The 19874-nt window shown below is 36.3% G+C and overlaps 1 protein-coding gene across 3 annotated transcripts; it reads right to left on the bottom strand.

Annotated features, from left to right (window-relative positions):
* Window positions 1-1079: 1079 nt before the first annotated feature.
* LOC121738392 (serine/threonine-protein kinase prp4) lies at window positions 1080-17935 on the bottom strand. Of its 3 annotated transcripts, none has more exons than XM_042130406.1 (10): window positions 17890-17935; window positions 16297-16333; window positions 13945-15088; window positions 13428-13568; window positions 8256-8555; window positions 7914-8002; window positions 7144-7290; window positions 6532-6800; window positions 2756-3132; window positions 1080-1756 (listed from the first exon to the last, which is right to left on the bottom strand). In XM_042130406.1, the coding sequence occupies exons 2-10, from the start codon at window positions 16305-16307 to the stop codon at window positions 1550-1552; spliced, it is 2685 nt and encodes an 894-aa protein (XP_041986340.1). In that variant the 5' UTR covers window positions 16308-16333; window positions 17890-17935; the 3' UTR covers window positions 1080-1549. The 3 variants fall into 3 exon arrangements, with proteins under 3 accessions (XP_041986340.1, XP_041986341.1, XP_041986339.1); XM_042130407.1 differs by having other exon boundaries at window positions 17922-17929; XM_042130405.1 differs by having other exon boundaries at window positions 17763-17927.
* Window positions 17936-19874: the final 1939 nt, after the last annotated feature.

The raw sequence follows: 19874 nt of genomic DNA, 5'->3' as shown, positions 1-19874 counted from the left end.
ATACGATACACTGTAGCACTACTTTGATAATATTAGAAATAAAATTAGGAAATACAATACAACAAAGTTTTCGTTAGAAGCTTATCTTTAGTTTTTCGTAGTGCTAATGGGTAAAAATAAATGGATTATAGATAGGTTCTGCTACTTCACGTTATCTACGTATGAAATCGTTGTTAATTTATAATCTAAATTACGGAGAGGAAGTCTGTAATCTTTAATACAAATATGTAGCGTTTGTATTATTCAATTTAATATTTTTGTCCTAATGGTCGACATTATCTGAATCTGGAAACATTTCATCGATCATAGAAAAGACAGTTGTACATCACTAGTATTAGTTCCAAATACTCCCACTGCTGCTATCAGCGCCAATATGGCGCCATGATGGCGACTTTCAAACGTCATTTTTACGTCAAATTTAGTTCCTATCCCTAATAGTGGGGGAGCTGATTCCGCTTCAATTAAGCACAAAAAATAGCTGTCATTTCATCAGTCCAGCGTACTTGTATAATGGACAATGATATTCTATGTTACTAACGAGAAACTCATTGATAATGGAGGTCAGTGCGTGATGCGACTAGTAGTGAAAATCGCGAGAGTGTACAGTAATGCGCTCGCTTTCCTCGCGAGACCCTTTGTCTCGGGCGCAAAATACCGACACCGGACCGAGAGGGTCCGAGACAGGCGAGACGAGGCGAGCGCACCCATTTACACTCTCACACTCGGGCCGCCTCGCTGTGTCTCGGCGAGAGTGTACAACCGACATTACAGTAAGAAAGTGAAGAAATTAAAAAGTGGCAACATCGTAGTGTCATCCCTTTCAAATCAATCAGAAAAAATACCTACTACTACTATTTATACCAGACTATTTATACCAGCCCTAGAGTTGTGGACATGGGCGTAGACAGAATTGTACATAGGGGGGGGGGGGGGGGGGGGGGTTAGACAACCATGGTTGTGGGTGTCATCTAGTAGTTTATGAACAAATAAAACGTCCACTTTTATACCTCATATTACAATGTATTAATGTTACTAATTCATTTCTTTCAGTTGTTATGAAAACATTAATGTTAACAACTTACATTTATATAAATGCAATGTCTAAGTATATACACAAAAGTCTCATTTCAAAATACAGTATAAAATTTATTTTTTTAACATCTAATGAAAACTTTAAAGAACACTACGCGATTATCTAAAACTTAATTGAACAGGATAAAAGATTTTACATTATGAATTTACACTTTTTGATGAAATGGACCAGGGTACGACAGATCGCCTGCTGGTAAGCGATTACCGCCGACCTTAGCAAGTTACATCATCACAGATGTTACGATTGTAACCTATGGCGTAGCGCACTAGCCTTCTTGGTTTATTGGCCCTTGAGTCTTCACTCTCACTCTTAGAACTCATCTCGATCATCTCATAGAAAAAAAAACTGTTATTTTCACCGAAATTCTGTGGGGCTTTGTTGGATCCAGCTTATACTCCTACGTTCATAGCCCTTGTTTTATTGTCCGGTGCTATATATTGTCCTATTAAAAAAAGTTTATATTTTTTCTTGTATAAAGGGATGGGCTAGGCAGTGGTTGACGGAGGCGCGTTTCGCGGGGTCGAGCATCAGCATTCTCTCTAGCAAGTCCTTCAACTGGTTCATTTTCTTAGCCTCGGTAGCTGGCAGCCTGTGATGTGCCGGCGCCAGCTCCGTCTGCAAGTCGCGTATGGGCTTAATGCTGGACATGACGACCACTTTTTCCTGTAACAATAGGCATATTTAGTGAATAAATAAATAGTTAAATATTCTCAAATTAAACTTTATTGAAAAAAAGCTACAGTGGAATTTTGAAAATCATTATGCTAAGGGCTACAAAATGTAACGCCGTCAAAAAACATGCTTGCATGCAACTACAATACTTGTCAAAAATGTAGGTTAATCTAGGTACAATTTTTTAATACACTTGCAATATTTAGGTGGCCTTCAGCGGTATCAGGCTGACATTGCATGGTAGTTTGTAAGGAACCAAATTCAAAACGGTAATAGTATGGGAGTTACATTTCCTTAGTTTTTATTATTCGTAGACTAATGGCTGGTTTACACGTATTAAGTAGATAAGTAAATTTTAACTTAATTTGAAGTGCCTGCAAAAAATGTGTCAAGTTACAAGCCCCGCCTGCCAACTTATTAGAAAATAGTCAAATTTCTAATTTCCTTGTTTAGTACTTAACAAAATTTTAACTTGCTACTTGCTACTAAATTTTGTGTTTACATGCAATAAATAACTTAAAATTAAGTTAAAATTTAGTTAACTACTTATCAACTTAATATGTGTAAACCAGCCCTAAGGGCCATAACTCACCGGGACGCCCATCACAACGTAGGCTGACGTTACCATATCACCTCTAGGTCGCTGCAAAGCGGTGTTTTTAACTTAACTTAAGAAAAACAGGGCTTTGCGGCGACGTAGAGACGCCAGACGTTGCTTGGACGTCGCCATGGTAACGTCACTGGCTACGTCGCGATAGCGTCCCGGTGAGTTATAGCTCTAAAGGAGTGTTCTTAAATGAAATATGCGGTTGCAAGATCATAATTGCAAGTATCTTTGGGTCAGTTTCGTAGTTGAGCTACTGAAAAACTCAACACAGCGACAATTTTGCATCCGCAGGCGCCCAATTCTAGCGGTCTATGAAGATGAAAACTACTGTTTATTAGTCGTATTGTAGTACAAGTTTTTCTAACAATACATAAGATACATACCCGTTCCGTAATCTTGTCTAGCTCGTGGTACAAAAAGTTGCAATTGGCATCAAAATGTTGCTCTTTGAGGTGGCCCTTCTTTATAATCTTATTTGGTATCTTTCCTTTTAAATCCATAAAGTATTTTAACATTTCATTGTTAGATTTGCCGCTGAACATAATTTTCCCTGTGGACAACTCGTATATAGTGCAGGCTGTAGACCACATATCTATGCCGTGGTCATAGGAAACACCCAATATAATCTCTGGAGCTCTGTAAAATCTCGAGACGAGGTATGGTGTGATTTCACAGTCAGACACTAGTGTTGCTGAACCAAAATCACACAGCTTCAACATCAACTTACTGTCATTGACTAGTATATTGTCAGGTTTTATATCTGAAAGAGAGAAACATAAACTTACAGGTTTTATTTTAATTCCATAGTAAAAATAAAACAGTATAAATATGACGTTATCTGGGAAAAGGGACCTTGTTGTCGGTTCTAGTTTTCGCCTTTAAAGTGTCCAAAAAAATTATTTTTTCTTTTTTTGCTCCATATTAATAAACAGACTCTAAATTTTGACATGACAAAGACACAGGTTTTAATAACGATTTTTATAGGTTAAAATATATCTTAAAGTTTAGTAAAAAAGGGACGTTATTGTCGGTGCTGCAGTCGAGAGTCGATTGCGGTTTTCTGTCGGCACGGTATCTACTGTTATACTACTAGTAATTTGTACCAAGCTGAAAATCGGTAATATTGATTAGAATATCTGGGGGCATGCCCCCACCAAGTGGAGCGCGAAGCAAACACTGCCGTACCATCATTTACAGGAACCATTTCGCCGCATTTTAGGCCCCTATTTGAGAACCTCTAGAGGCCGGTCATTAAGTTCCGAAGTTAAGCTAAAGCAAAGTTTTTCATTTATGACACTCACTCACTCAAGATCATCAAAATAGAACTAGTACTTCCCATGAACACAGAGAGCTGAAATTTGGAACAGAGTTAGGGTTTAATGGCCACATAAAGGGAAAACTATAAAAATTGGCCAAGTGCGAGTCGGACTCGAAATAAGATTTTTTATGTGGGTTTTGTGGTTTGTACCAGTAACCAGCTTTTTATTAAACTTTACCTTGAATTTTAAGTCAGAAAAAAAATACTTTTTAAATAGAAGTTTATATATGTGATCTCATTTGACTATGTTTAAGTGTAGTAAATATATATCTTTGTTGATTTTGATTGATTAATAAGATTAGTAGAAGCACAATGTTTATTTGTTCACTTTTTTTATATACAATAAACAATGTTGTTTAATATCGAAGACGTCTCTATTTAGTAAAAAATGATCCGTTTTATATTATTCTTTTATAAAATCCAATAGAAAACATACTTTATATGAAATATTTAGTAAAAACCATCTGGGGCATTTTCATTACTTCATGCACTTTGGCGTGGTACCTAAACAACAGGAATAGAGTCAAAAAATTATATAAGTACTTAATTGAAGTTCAATTCGAAAAGGCCATTTATCGTACTTCTCGAAAAACATGTTATCTATGTAACTTCTTACAATAACATACTTTTTTAGGGTGTCGAAGTTTGAATGCGATTTTCTCAATATCACCTTTTACGACTTTCGAGTTTAAACATTTAAAAAAAATATATTTTCCAGACCTACACGCATGTTATTTACATGGTTCGATAGCCTATTAAATGTACAGATTATGATACTAATAACTCAATACCGACAATAAGGTCCCTTCACGCTGATAACGTCACAAATAATTATTATACAGGGTAAGTCTTTGAAACCACAGCCGTTAAACCTTGAAACCAAAGTATACGCGTGCGAAGCGACATAGTTAATCAGGGTAAGTTTGGACACAAGGTAAGTCTGGATATTTAAAGTTAACTCTAAATTAAAGTACAGTAACGGTACGGTACAAGTACAACAGTACGCGGTTGCAGTGTAGTGTGGCGTATAGGCATATATGGCGTAGCGCCAGGCAAAAAAAACACCGACTAATTTAGTGATAAGTTGAATTATCCAGACTTACCCTGTGTCCGAACTTATCCTGATTAGCCTTACTTTACTAGTTCAAGTTATATATTATAATGACCTAATGCACCTCATGAAGTATGATATGTATCATTTTTAAATATCTTCAGAAAGAGTAAGTCTATTGCCTCTACGTTTTTATTTTATCTTAAAGATCTTTCAATTTTTTTTATGTTCGGACGATTGGCGGGAGAGTATGGGGCATTAATTTTTTGAATTTTCTTTTGGTCATATTTTTAATTTTAGAAAAAAATCTAATGTAGAGGCATGCTTTAACAGATCCCAATATTGTATAAAAAATCATTTGTCTAGACGCAATGTCCAGGGAGTAAACTGAGGAATACGTTTGTATGGCCTATTAATACTCTGTATTTCTTAACCCTCCGTGTACGAGGTGGAGTATGACATACCCCAGCGCTAAAAAAATTGATAGCATTTTTAAACGAAGAATGTATGCGAGTTGGTTTACTCAATAGCTGCAAATAAGACGTTGCTGTTTTAATTCCTACCAAATATTCAGTCCTACGTTTATCACCAATTCTGTTAAATGTGATTAAAGTGCGCTGGGGTATCACATACCCCACCTAGTACAGCATGTAGCTAAAAAAGTAAGTGTAACTTCTTTTGTTTTTATTTATTTATATGTTTAATTTGGTGTTTAACTTGATGAAATATTATTTTCTGGTATAACTTTTGATAAAAATGTCTCGGTTATCGAAAAAAATATATTTTACGAGCTCTGACTGAAGAAGATGATAACTGTGACGCTGAGCTAATGAGTTTCAAACAAGAATCGGCTGGTAATGAAGATCAAATCAGGGATACCGGATATGGCCTATACTAATATATGGGCACATTTGCAAAAAAATATAATATGTCCATATTATGTATTTTACATACTAATTTTTCTGTCTAAATAACTGTCAATATTACGGAAACTTAAGTGACCAAGATCTATTTCATATTGTTTATTTTAAATTGATATTATAAATAGGTTAAAACTAGATATACTATAGTCTTAGAAATTGAGAAGAATTTGATTGTAATAGGTTCCATTTGATTTTTGTACTGAAGAAAAGATTTCATAGTTTACAGTTTGAAGAAAAAGTCAAGTTTTTGGAGTTTTGCTTATAAAATGTATTTTAAAAGGTAAAATTGAATTAACTTTACTTAAACCAATTCATTATTAGATATTTAAATATATTATTATTTTACAATCACAAGGAACAATATTTCGAATTTAACTGCCTTTCATTGTTGGGGTATGTCATACCCCACCTAGTACAGCATGGTGAGATTAGTCACCTAGTACACGGAGGGTTAAAGTAATGCTCGTACAGTAAAAATGTGTAGACGTAATTTAAAGGAAATTTAATGTATTTAATTAATGTAGAAGTCACTAAAGAGATATAATTAATACTTTTCGGGTCACAAGCAAAAACCTTGAAAAAGAGACCCTTCCCCCACCGGCGGCTCTTGTCCCACCCTCGGGGACTTCTAGTATATTCATCTGGACACCTTTAGGAATAACTGTACCAACTTTCAAAACTACACGAATTATTCGGTCTGAATTCCTTAATTTTCTCAGGTTAATTGTTTATGCGACGGGATAGCGTTGGACGTTGCTCTGGTGTCATACTTATTTAGTTACTTCAATAAAATAATATGGGCGAAATACTTTATAAGACAAAACAACGTTTGCCGGGACAGCTAGTATGGTAATAAATGATACCTACCGGCATGCAGAATGCCAGTTTTCTTGAGCAATTTCAGCGCCAGCAGTATTTGCTGCGTATAGCTTCTAACGGCCTTTATGTGTATGCCACTGTTCTTGCCGTACTTCTTGAGTACTTCCCGTAAATTCATGGACAATGGTTCTAAAACCATACACAGATGTCTCTTGTGGAAGAAATGGCGGAACAATCGTAGACAGTGGTATTTGTCGTCGGGATCAGCGTCGTTCAGTCGTTTGAGTATCTCTAGCTCGCGTAGACCCGTTTTATGCCTGAAATTATTCATCCAAATCAATTTTAGCAGTTTTGTAATTCTTATGCTAAGCACTCACATACGGTTTTGCTCGATCGAGCAATCATGTAGAGTAAAACCCACGACTCGGGCTTTCGTCCACACATTCAGCTTTCCTCTATAGTTTTACTCTAAATCGATATAATATTTAATACCATCGAGCCTTCGAGCTGGTTCGATACGAGCCTTCGAGCTGTGAGTTTTGCGGTCTACACAGTAATTATTACTCGATTTGGAGTAAAACTATCAAGCAAAACTGTATGTACTTAGCATTAGACAATTTCTGGCTTTGAGTATTTTTATCGGATGTATATTAAGCTCACATAATCTCGTTGTTACGTATGATCTTGACGGCGACGTCAGTGTTCCCTCGCGCCTGGTCGCGCGCCCGAACCACGTTGGAGAACACACCCTGACCAGTGTAACCGTACACCGTGTATCGATTGTCCAATGTCTCGCCGATACGCACTCTGAAAATGTCATGATATTGTAAATGTTCTGAAATTAATCTATAGTGAACAGTCTGAAAACGTCAATTATACATAGTAAACACTCTGAAAACGACAAATACGAGTATACACAGTAGCGTTGTTAGGGAGGGGTGGGGGGCAACCGTCCAGGGCGCCAGATAAACGGATAAAAAGGGGCGCTGAAGGCAAACAACCGAAAGCCGAAGAATTCTCGCCCAGGGCGCTGGTAGTGCTAAAACCGGCACTGAGTATACAGAGTGTAACAAAACTAAGTATGAACACACAAACTCTGAAGTACTATCACTTTAGGGCCTTTTACACTCAGCCACTGCCTTTGCTCATAATTCGAGTGACACTATATTTACATGCTCGCGCTGCCCACTTTCTTCCTCCCTTCCTATCCAGAACTGAGCGTAAATATCACATTAGTTTTGTTACACCTGTATAATTTATTATAACACTTATAGTGAACAACAAAGACCAGTGGTTAATGCAATCCATTACTTAACAAAAAAAACTTAAAATCCTCTGTGGTTCAAAGTCACATTGATATTAAGCCGAGCTGTGTAAATCCTAAAGCAATTTGGTAAATTATAAAAAGTAAAAACAGCAACAATGTATACCTGTAGTAGCCTTCCGCATCATCCCAGTTATCTGTAAGCGACGGATTCTCCAATGCATTTCTACTGCGGTAGTTAGCTGTGGTAGGAGTCTAGAATAAATCACAATTATTTATATTAACAGTACGTACACAAATAATAGAGTTTTTGGAAAATTTTATAATAACACACAAATACTTTTAATTTTGAAAATTGATAACTACGGTAGGTACCCTAAAAAATGATGGTCTTTAAGATTCTGATGGCTTCAACATGCAATGTGGCTTCAACGATTTTACGTTGTATAGTTTATAAAATATATTGGAAAAAGGGATATGATACCATAGCAAAAATACAAACACTCACGTCAGCATTTTCAAAGTTATCCTGGTCCGCAAACATGTCCCATTCATTGGTCCTTAAAGATCTCTCCGTCTTCTGTGTTTTTAAATCATCTGTGGTTTTCGCTTGTGATTTTGCTTCAGTCTTGTACTCATTTTTCTCACTTTTCGTAGTATATACTGTGGTAGTTTCTTTTTCTTTATGTTTTGTTTCTGTGTCTATGATTTCTTCATTTTTGCGAGCCGGTGGGGATTTCGGTGATAGGCTATCTTTTGGTTCTGTAGGTTGTGTTTCACTATTGATTGTGTTATTGCACCCGAGTCGCTGAAAACCATTTAAATATTTATACCAAAGTTTCCGTACTGTGAAGACCCATCCTCTCAATCTCTTGTTTGAAAGTAATATAATAATTTTAGAGATTAATATAAAGTTTCTAGTCAGGCGTACTATTAAGTATTAATATACTTAGTAAGTATTAAACCAATATCTATTTACAGTAACAACATAATCACTACATATTATAAAACAAAGTCGCTTTTTTCCCTCATTTAATCTTTAAAACTATAACGCAACGGATTTTGATGCGGTTTTCTTTAATAGATAGAGTGATTAAAGAGGAAGGTTTATAAGTTTAATAAAAACATTCATTAAATAGAGGAGAGATTCTAATGTCATATCGTAAATAATTACATTTTTTCCGCTTCCATTGCAAACGCAGGCTGAACCCTACGAGATTTATCAAAATAATGTACCAAGTATTGTACACTATGAAAAGGTCTACAGAATACTTCGCGATGGTATAATATATCTATCTCTTATGGATATCCAAACTTTTTTTGTCATTTACTTTTAACTACAAATAATGGCTAATTTTCGAAGCGATTTTAACCAATACATAATCAAGCATTAATCCATAACCAATTAAATACTTTAAATACATTGTTGATCTAACACAATATATAGATCTAATAGGTCGGGGGAAAAGTCTTTTCGCATCATAGTATGAATAAACTTGTCATAAAATCTCTTGGGCTATACCAATTGTATCTGGCTGATTTTGGTATTATTAAAAAGTTATAATTTTACAGAAGACAATTCCATATCCAAATTAGGTAAATGTGAGATTTTATAACAATTATTATTTTTAACAAAAAATTTAACGCGACTTCCAAGGAAAAAATAATATTCTTAAAATGACCTAAAAAGTATGAAATAATTCTTATTCTTCATTAGTGCCTTTTACAAAATTCGACTAAATCTCAACGAATTCTGTACTCAATTTTTATTCTTTTGAAGTCGGTACCAGCCCAGAACTGAGTTACTTGACATAAAACTTAGCCAGTATAATTATAAAGTTAATATACATAGCAGAATATAGAAACAAAGGCCTGAGCAAGAGAGATGTCACTATCAGTAACACTGCGTGGTAAAAAGAGATTGTGATACATGACAGCAGCACTCTTTTTTTTGACGTCCAGTCGGCACGCGTGCCGCACGTTGACAATTTAATCTCATATAAATTATGTTCAATCATTTATTAATATATATAAATAAATAGAGATCGGCCTATCATGACTTTGGCCGACTAGCCGAAGCCGATTAGTCGGTTGCAAAGAAGCCGACTAATCGGCCGACTAGTCGGCCAAACCGATCATGCTTTCGGATGTTTTCATAACGCTTAACTTCGTTTACTGCTGATTCGGAGGTAAGGTAAGCAGCCTGCGAACGTGTCGGATCATGTTTTGGTTATGTTCACATCATGATTCAGTTGATGGTTTTCAGGTTAAGTATATTTTTAACCCCCGACAAAAAAGAGGGGTGTTATAAGTTTGACGTGTCTGTCTGTCTGTCTGTCTGTTTGTCTGTGTGTGTATCTGTCCGTGGCATCGTAGCATCCAAACGGGTGGACCGATTTTGATCTAGTTTTTTTTGTTTGAAAGCTGACATGATCGAGAGTGTTCTTAGCTATAATTCATCATCATCAGACTACTCAGTGCTAGAAAATCGCGGTTTATCTGGTTCGTGAAAGGCCTTTAGCAACTTGCAGTCGTTTGATTAGTTTTATATTTTGCATTCTGGTTCGTGATATTTATGAATAACATACACATTAATGGAAAGTTGACCTGGTGCTGTAGCATCACCTGGTAATCAATAGGATATTCAACTCCTCAGCACCTTAGAGCAGAGGTTTCATTTTAATTGCAACAATCAATATGACGTAGATAAATAGTAAATATTTGCATGCTACTGCTGCAGCATCACCTGGATTCTATAGGAGCCGAGCTTCGTATGAACCCAAAGTGGAGGTTTCATATTAGGCTCATATTCATTATTGACGGGCTCATCCAAGAGCACATTTAATATAGACGGTATTCTTTGCATATTATTCTGCACTATAACCAACATAACGCACCTTCGGTGGTACAAGTAGGGTTACCAACCCTCCCGGATTGCCCGGGAGACTCCGGTAATAATGCTTAACCTCCCGTCCTCCCGGATAACGATAATTTCTCCGGTTTTTTTAAAAACTAATAATTATCGCATAATATATTGACTTAGTGAAAAATTGTAAAATGAAGTTGGACTGGACAATCATATCTGTTCGAAGAAAATCGCTTGGATTATTTACGAAATTGAAAGAGAGAAAATATGGTCTTGAGATGAGAGTTCTTTCTCATATAAAAAATAAATCATATTATCTGTTCGAAGAAAATCGCTTGGATTATTTACGAAATTGAAAGAGAGAAAATATGGTCCTGAGATGAGAGTCCTTTCTCATATAAAAAATAAAGTCAAAGTAAAAAAAAAACATCATACATCAGTCATACCCCCCCCACACACAATTCTATCGAGTTGGTCCTTTCGATAGTTGGCAACCCTAGGTACAAGGGCACAATTTTAACAACTTGACTGACTGTGAACTGAATTTCGACCATTGGGCGATCTCTTGTTCCTATAAATAAACAATTGAATTTTTATATCCAATGCGAAGAAACCTTTTCCCCGACCTAATATATCTGGGGGCACGAAGCGAAGCGTGCAGTGGCCCTTTACAGCATATGATTTAAATAAATATTTTCGTTGATATTGTTACGTGCTACGGTTCGAGGATTTGGAGAGAAAGACCTGGTGACTCTCTTGAAGACTTTATTAACACTGCACTAAACACTAGGTCACAACACTTAGCACTAAGTCCAAACACAAATCACTAGGTCCAATCACTAAGCACTATCACTGTCCTAGGTCGTAGCCAAGTCGCAGGTTTCACTGGTTCACTCACTATTGATCACTTGTTGTCGCCTCGAAGATCGCTCGAACTGAACTGAACTGCCGGGCCGTCTACCTGGCTTTTTATATGGCGAGACGAATTCCAGAAAGTTCCCGATTCACGTAAACAAGTAAACAAGTATGGGAACTTTCTAGGAGGCTCGAGCATGTACCACCTAGCGCCATCTAGTTTCGAGTAGGGGATTTATGTGTAGTGTGTCCCCTTGATCAGCTTCGCTGGTTTGCCGTTAGATGGCACCACATGTCCGTATATCGTGTACCGTAACAATATTAAAGATTTAAAAATTGCTTGACGTAGCTTTTGCGGCAGTAGCGACCAATGCGGGCCACGGGTAGTACGAGGGCTGCTATTTATGTATCCGGAATTAAAAAAAGAAACAAACATATATCATTTAATATGGTTTTATTGCTTTTCAAAATATTCGCCGCGATGATCGACACACTTTTGCATACGCTGGAACCAATTTTCATAGCACTTTTTCCATTCTGATTGAGGTATCTCCAAAACGTGCATTTTGAACGCATGTTGATGCGTTCAAAATGCATGCCTCTTCGCGGCTCGAAAAACGTTGACCACGTAATTTGTTCTTCGCTTATGGAAATAAAAAGAAATCGTTAGGTGCCAAATCAGGGCTGTACGGCGGATGACCAGTCAATTCGATCTTTTGACCCTCCAAAAACTGAGTTGTTTCAGCTGAGGTGTGACAGCTAGCATTGTCGTGATGTAATATGATTCTGCGTTGTCGGTTGTCCTTTCTTATTTCTTCAAAGACTTCTGGTAAACAAATGGTCGTATACCATTCAGAATTAACCGTTTTACGATTCTCTAATGGCACTGTAGCCACATGTCCATTAATTCCAAAAAAACAGGCGACCATTTGCTTCAAAGTACTTTTTGCACGAGTAACTTTTCTTGGTTTCGGCTCATCTTGGAACACCCACACCGTTGACTGTTGTTTAGTTTCGGGGTCATATGCATAGATCCAAGATTCATCACCTGTGTAGATATTATAAACGGCTTTTGACGTACCACGGTTGTATTTTTTTATCATTTTTTTGCATCAATCGACACGAGCCCGTTTTTGATCGATTGTCAAGTCGTGCGGAATCCAACGCGAACATATTTTTTTTACAGCCAAATGTTCGTGTAATATCTTATGTATGCTCGTCATACTTATGCCTAAGGACGCCTCTATCTCGCGATATGTAACATGACGATCACGCATTATTAGTTCCCGCACAGCATCTATATTTTGTGGGACAACAGCTGTTTTTGGGCGACCTTCTTTATTTTCATCCGTGAGCATAGACCGCCCACGATTAAACTCACTGTACCAGTGATAAACAGTGGTTTTTGATGGTGCTTCATCTCCAAAAGTTGCGGTGAGTTGAATATGTTGTTGATTTAGCCCACGCCGAAAATCGTAGTAAATCATTGCACGAAAATGTTCACGCGTTAAATCCATGGCAAATGAAGACACGCAATTTTCAAAATGACGCCACAATGGAAAAATAATTGACAGTCACATGAAACAAAATGTATTCTTCAACCAAAGAGTTCTATTTTCAAATGTTGTAATTACTTTTTAAATATTGTTCTTGTAAGTGGCCAGTTCCGGATACATAAATAGCAGCCCTCGTAATGAATATAAATCAAAACTACCCACTGAATCGATTTTAATATTTTTTTCAGTGAGTGACATAATATCAAATATGCTATATTATATTTTATACCCGTGCGAAGCCGGGGCGGGTCGCTAGTATATTATAAGTTAATTGAAATTTGAAATCATGCATAATATTTGTGCGTGCGGCCGATTTTGGTGCCCTAGTAAGAAAAGGGTCTATGGGATATTGCATAATATACTAAGATATTGTTGTAATATTTTTATAAAAAAGGTATTTTACTTTTAACAGTTGCTCCCTTTGCTTCCTTCTCTTTTCAATGATTTGTTCTTCAGTTTCCTCTTCATCATCGGTATTGATGGATATATCCAACTCTTCGTCACTCGAGCTCGCTACTATCTGTGCCACTTCATTGGTAGAATCCTAAAAATAAATAAGAAAGTTATCAGTCGAGTAAGGAAACATACCCAATCTACGACCATCTGTAGTTATAATCCTCGATTTAAAACATAGTTAATACATTTGTATTTTCAGAATCGTTTCTTTTCACAGATGTATGTGTGAGGCACCATGAGAGAAATAGGAGAAAACGAAAACCTTCACAGACATAATAATGTGAAATACACTATTATCTTAAAAATATATTATGTAAATGTTTACTTCCACTTAATTTTAGAATACATAAAATTATTATTAATATATTTTTTTTGTTTCAATTCAATAAATTCAATGAATTGACGGTGAGAATTCCTAGTAAACAATAAAAAAATGCAAAGTACCTAGCAAGTTGCAACCATACCTTTCGCTTATCATTCTTATCACTTCTGTGTTTCCTATCCCGTGACCTGCCGCGATGGCTGTCCCTGCTCCTGTCAGCTGATCTCCTATCCCGGTCCCCATGTCTTCGATCACGAGACAGAGGAGATCGCTCCCTCGACCGGCGACGCACCGAGTCGCGATCACGACGCCTCAGTTCCGAAGATCTCCGGTCCCGATCCCGTTCTCTGTCCCTGTCCCTTTCCCTCTCTTTCTCTCTTTCCCTCCTTCTCTCCCACTCCCTCTCACGTTCGCGCTCTCTCTCCTTCTCCCGTTCCCTCTCCCTGTCTCGTTCACGTTCACGCTCCTTTTCGGCTTCTAGCCGACGGCGTTCGCGATCTTTTCTCTCCCGATACTCTCTTTCCTCCATTTTTCTGTCAAATTCTTTTCTACTTTCTCTATTAATAATAGCTCTTAAATCTTCCTCGTTACGCTTTGTTTTTGACTTTTCCCTCTCCCCAAGTTTCTCCCTACTCGAATCATGTTTCGAACCTTTACTGTGTTTTGTGGATCTCTCACTCGTGTCTTTTTTTCGATGGGTCGTCTTCTCGTCGTTTAAGCACACGACGTCGTTTTCTTTGTCTATACTCTCGCCGTCGGACTCGGAGAAGTAAGCGACGAGACGAGCTTGTAGTAACTCTTTTTGTTTCATTAATTCTTCGAGATTAAGATCATCTTCGATCATAGTTAGTTCGGGACTGGCACAATCTTCTTGATAGTTCTCTGCTTCAGAGTTAGATGATATTATTTCCAAGGCTTCCACGTTCTTGTCGCGTTCATTGTTTCTGCTACTGCTACGGGATTTTACTGCGGCACTGCCGTTTTTATTTTTCTTAACTTTTGATTTACTTGAATCAAAATCAACGGAATCTGCGACTGAACCTGAAGTGAGAGATTTACATTGTCTTGATTTTTTTAATAGTTCCTCTATATCAGACAAAGATGTTTCACTCTCGGACTTGGGGCTTTTGTACTTTTCCTTTTTTGATTTTTTCCTTTTCTTGTGTTCCCTTTTGTCATCGTCATTGCCCCTCTTCAACTTTTTATGTTTCTTGCTCTTCTTTTTCTTTTTATTTTCATCATCTTGTGTAGCACCGTTAGCAGATTTTTCAAAGTCATTACTTGGTCTGAAACAAATAAACAAAAAAAATACTTACAAAATGATAAGACGTTCCTCGGTTCTCCGCGTTTTTCTTAGCAGGTCTGTAAGATGTGTTTTTATTTTAATTACTTTTTAGTACTCATTCAAAATCAAATTACTTGTTATAAACAATAATACCGTTGTTTTGTTTCTCTTTTGCAAAGTTTTATACTAATATTTATATCCATTGTGCTTATTTAAACAAATTATCATTAAAACAGAAGGAACCAAATGGAGACTTGTATGGTACCATAATATGTCAACAAATGACAAGTATGAGAGGGAAAAGTCAAGATAGTTTTTTAATAATATGTTATTTACACATTGTGGCTGTCCAAGGTTTAGTCTGAGGTCTAGTTATTACTTTGTCACCTGACCACTAATAACCATTAGGAAACACTTTCCATTCTGAATATTGCCCATAAGGCTGGTTATATGCTTCTGTACAAACTAGCCGTAACACCATGAGATCACAAGCTTATAATATATATTTTTGTAACGGTTTATTAAGTTTGCGCGGCGCGGCGCGTTGTCACTTGTCATATCACGGTGTAGCCAATGTGCGCGATCGCGCCGCTGCTTGTAAATCCAGCCCATAAAATTAATATACCTAGCAGAATATATTAACTTTATGATCCAGCCTAAGCAAAGGGAAAATTTTCAGAATCCAAGTCAAACACAAATACTGAATCACCCCTTACATTTTGTTAATGCAATTTTAATCAAAATGAACCAGTCATCGCACAGACCACATTTCAGTTGGACTATCAGAAAAATAATTAAATTTTTGCTGTGTTATAATTATTATTATGATGATAAAGAATCACAATCATTATATATTAATAATCTACGAATAATAACAAACTAAGGAAAAGTAACTGTTTCAAAAAAATTGTCCACGAGTCTACAAAATGTTACCTGAATACATGCATACTTTATGCATGTATTCGGTACACAATTTGGTGTAAATATAGAAGTGCTTTATTTCGTAAATTTAAGTGTTAGTGTTTTATTGCTATTGCCATATTTTAGTGTGCAAAAAGGTACCAAATTCAAAACGTTTGAAGTATGGGAGTTAAATTTCCTTAGTTTTTATTATTCAGAGTTAATAATAAGTTCAAAATATTAAGAAGTAACAACATATTATTAAAATTTAAAATTCTTTTTTAACAAAAGCTACATAAAAAAACTTACTCTTTGCCCATGTTTTTGGTAGTGTTATTGATCTTATCTGAAATAAATAGAATTCATCAGTGATTACCTTTAACAGTCAATTATATTAGCAGTATTGATTTGAACTGGAAGATCATTGTGTTTATTAGCATCAAATTCTTTCAGCAAATATAAATTGTATATATATATGTCGTAGGATGATTTGATAAATCCGTGTTTTCGCGAAATCCCTAGAATTTTCGCGAAAATTCGATTTATCAAATCATCCTACGATGTCATAGGATGATTTGATAAATTGAATTTTCGCGAAAATTCTAGGGATTTCGCGAAAACACGGATTTATCAAATCATCCTACGACATATATATATATATATATATATATATATATATATATATATATATATATATATATATATATATATATATATATATATATATATATATATATATATATATATATATATATATATATATATATATATATATATATATATATATATATATATATATATATAATAGCTCCCACACCGGTTTCGGTGACCGATTTAATTGAAACCAGACCAGCTACGCAGGAGTAATTTTATAGTGCCCGAGTGTGTGCGCAGTACACAAGAGCACTCTCTATTCCTTTACTCTCATAACCCAGTGGGACGGAAGACCGACACGACTGGCGAGAGATCAGGCGCAGGACCGACTTTTTACATGCCCATCCGACGCATGGATCATCTTACTTGTCAGACAATCAGGTGATCAGCCTGCATCGTCCTAACCAAACTTGGAAATAACATGTTTCCAACGCGGGAATCGAACCCACTTGGAAGTAGAAGCATTAAGTAATTTGGTAAGCCTAAATTATTACAAGTAACCCTACAAGTAACCACAAGAAAATATCATGAGCCCAAAAAAGCATATCATAGCTTTTTGCATTATTTTAAGCTTAATTTTTATGTAATTACAATATACTATATTACTGTATAGAGCCCCTTCAATTCGCATAGCCAACAATATGTAACATAACCTACAAGCATTATAAATAATAAGTGTATGATATCATCATGAAAGCAATTATTTATTTTATCAGATTTATTAGTATATGGTAAAATGCCAATTTTTACTGCTAAAATGCACAAAATTAATTAAAATACTGTTCTGTATACAAAGGAATATAAAAATTAGACATACATACAAAAAGATTTTCACCATAATTATTATACTAACATGCAATGCAAGGCCAAAATAGGGACGAAATGAAATCGCCGCATCAATTCTATGCAAGTATGTAGTTATATCATAGCAACCAATGATCCATAGGTAGTTTTAAAAAGAAAACAATGTTCCACAAGTTATATACATTTTGATCAAATAGTTTTTGGACATATTAGATAAATAGGGGTACAATTCACTGCAATTTTTATGTACGTATAACATGGAAAGCACTGTAAAATAAAGCAATAACGTTACATTATGAAGTACACTCGCAAAATACCTCAAAAAGAGAAGGTTTTTCCGTAACACTTGAACTGTTTATAGCATTTAATCATTTCATCAAAGACAAACTTTAAAGTATATTTAATACAAGTGATAATAAAACGTAAAACATAATTATTATTTACCAAATTTTTAACTTGAAAATGCAATACGGTACTCAATAGAAGTAGATATACCTCAAGACAGTATATATTAAGTCTATGCCTCAAGGTCCTCAAGTACCGTATGACAGTTTAGAAATTTTCCAGTTTCCTATGCCCATAGATTATAGATTATTGAGGTATTACTTTTTTATATGTTTTTTTGGCCAGTAGAAGCCAGACTTTAAGGCCTCTATCCACTGACCTCTATAATACACTGGACAGGCGATCGCTATCAATAAAATATTCCTATTTGAAAGTCGCCATATTGGCGCTGATTGCTATGTGAAAGCAGTAGTGAGTGTACTTGGAACTACTATTTTGCAAATGGCAGTTGTTATTTTCTATATAAATTAGTTCACAGTACGCTCACCGCGGCGCTTCAAATCAGCATAAGAAATAGCTGTCATTTTGTACGGCATAGCCTGTCCAGGTCAGTGCCTCTATCATAGAAGGATATAATTATTGTAGATAGATTCTTAGCTCGCCAGCGCGTGGGCCACGCGCTGGCGAGCTAAGAATCTGCGCGGCGTGGCCCATTGAGGTACTATAGACTGGAGAGTGCCTTATATCGGTGTATAAGCGTCAAAAGCGAGTAATGTTATGTCCTACTTACTAGGACATAACAAAGGAGCCGTTTTTTTTTTTTTTAATGAAATAAGGGGGCAAACGAGCAAACGGGTCACCTGATGGAAAGCAACTTCCGTCGCCCATGGACACTCGCAGCATCAGAAGAGCTGCAGGTGCGTTGCCGGCCTTTTAAGAGGGAATAGGGTAATAGGGGAGGGTAGGGGTGGGAAGGGAAGGGAATAGGGGAAGGTAGGAAAGGGAATAGGGTAGGGGATTGGGCCTCCGGTAAACTCACTCACTCGGCGAAACACAGCGCAAGCGCTGTTTCACGCCGGTTTTCTGTGAGAACGTGGTATTTCTCCAGTCAAGCCAGCCCATTCGCGCCGAAGCATGGCTCTCCCACGTATAACGTTATCCCTCGTTTTGAGCAACGTTTTAGGGCTTTTCAATCGGTATTTTTGTGAGCTAAAAAGATAATTTATAAGTTTATTAATCCCTTATTTGTGCTATATAAGGCATTAGTACTAAAAATGTCACATCAATTTATTTTTTGGCTATAAAAATTGCATAGCTTTTTACGTGTGTTTACGGATTCTCATCACTTGATCTATAGTTAATCGATATCATGAACAAATTGACTTTCTTTCCTGTATCATGTAGTGCTTCGAAATAATCGACAAATAGAAATATTCAAGAAAATAAACGCACACTACTTGTATGAAAATAAGCACAAAATGGCCACGCGAAAGTCCAAGTCTAAAAAATTAACATTATTTTTTACTGGTATAGATTGGTTTACAATTGTCAGGGAGGGAGATTTATTTTTTTGCTGAACATAACTACACTACTTTTAGAAGCTGACAATTGAAGACCAATCTGTTGTAGAGTACTAATAAGAGAATCTAAAGATATTTGCAAGGATGATAAAGCTGAGGAATGAAGAATGTAAAGGACTAGGTCATCAGCATATTGGAGAATGTAGCAATTAAGGTTAAGGGAAAGATAAAGGGATGAGGAATAAAGGTTGAAAAGGATTGGACTGATCACCGACCCCTGGGGAAGACCCATCCAAACCAACCGAGGTTCAAAATTATATCCAGGGATGTGGAGTTTCACCTCCCGACCCATCAGCAGGTTACAAATGACAAGAATAAACTTCTCTGGTAAGTTCAGCTGTTGTAACTTGTACCTGAACACAGAGAGCTGGACTCTATCATATGCTGCTGATATGTCGAGGAATGATGCAATGAGAGACTCCTTTCTAGAGAAAGCTATGTTTATATCAGTGAGTAATAGGCTTAGGCTATCTAAGGTACTCAAACCTTTACGAAAGCCAAATTGACAAGGGAGGATGAGATTGTTACTTTCTACAAAGTATTCAATTCGGTTCTTTAAAAGAT

The sequence above is a fragment of the Aricia agestis genome, chromosome Z (genome assembly GCF_905147365.1).
Source record: "Aricia agestis chromosome Z, ilAriAges1.1, whole genome shotgun sequence".
Taxonomy (NCBI): domain Eukaryota; kingdom Metazoa; phylum Arthropoda; class Insecta; order Lepidoptera; family Lycaenidae; genus Aricia; species Aricia agestis.
This window is presented reverse-complemented; position numbering and strand designations above follow the sequence as displayed.

What these genes read in the sequence shown, in the direction of transcription:
- LOC121738392 (XM_042130406.1), bottom strand. An exon ending in ATAAGAATGATAAGCGAAAG is followed by an intron (nt 13,569 to 13,944) that starts GTATGGTTGCAA and finishes ATTTATTTTTAG; the next exon opens with GATTCTACCAATGAAGTGGC. An exon ending in GATGCGGAAGGCTACTACAG is followed by an intron (nt 7,291 to 7,913) that starts GTATACATTGTT and finishes TGACATTTTCAG; the next exon opens with AGTGCGTATCGGCGAGACAT.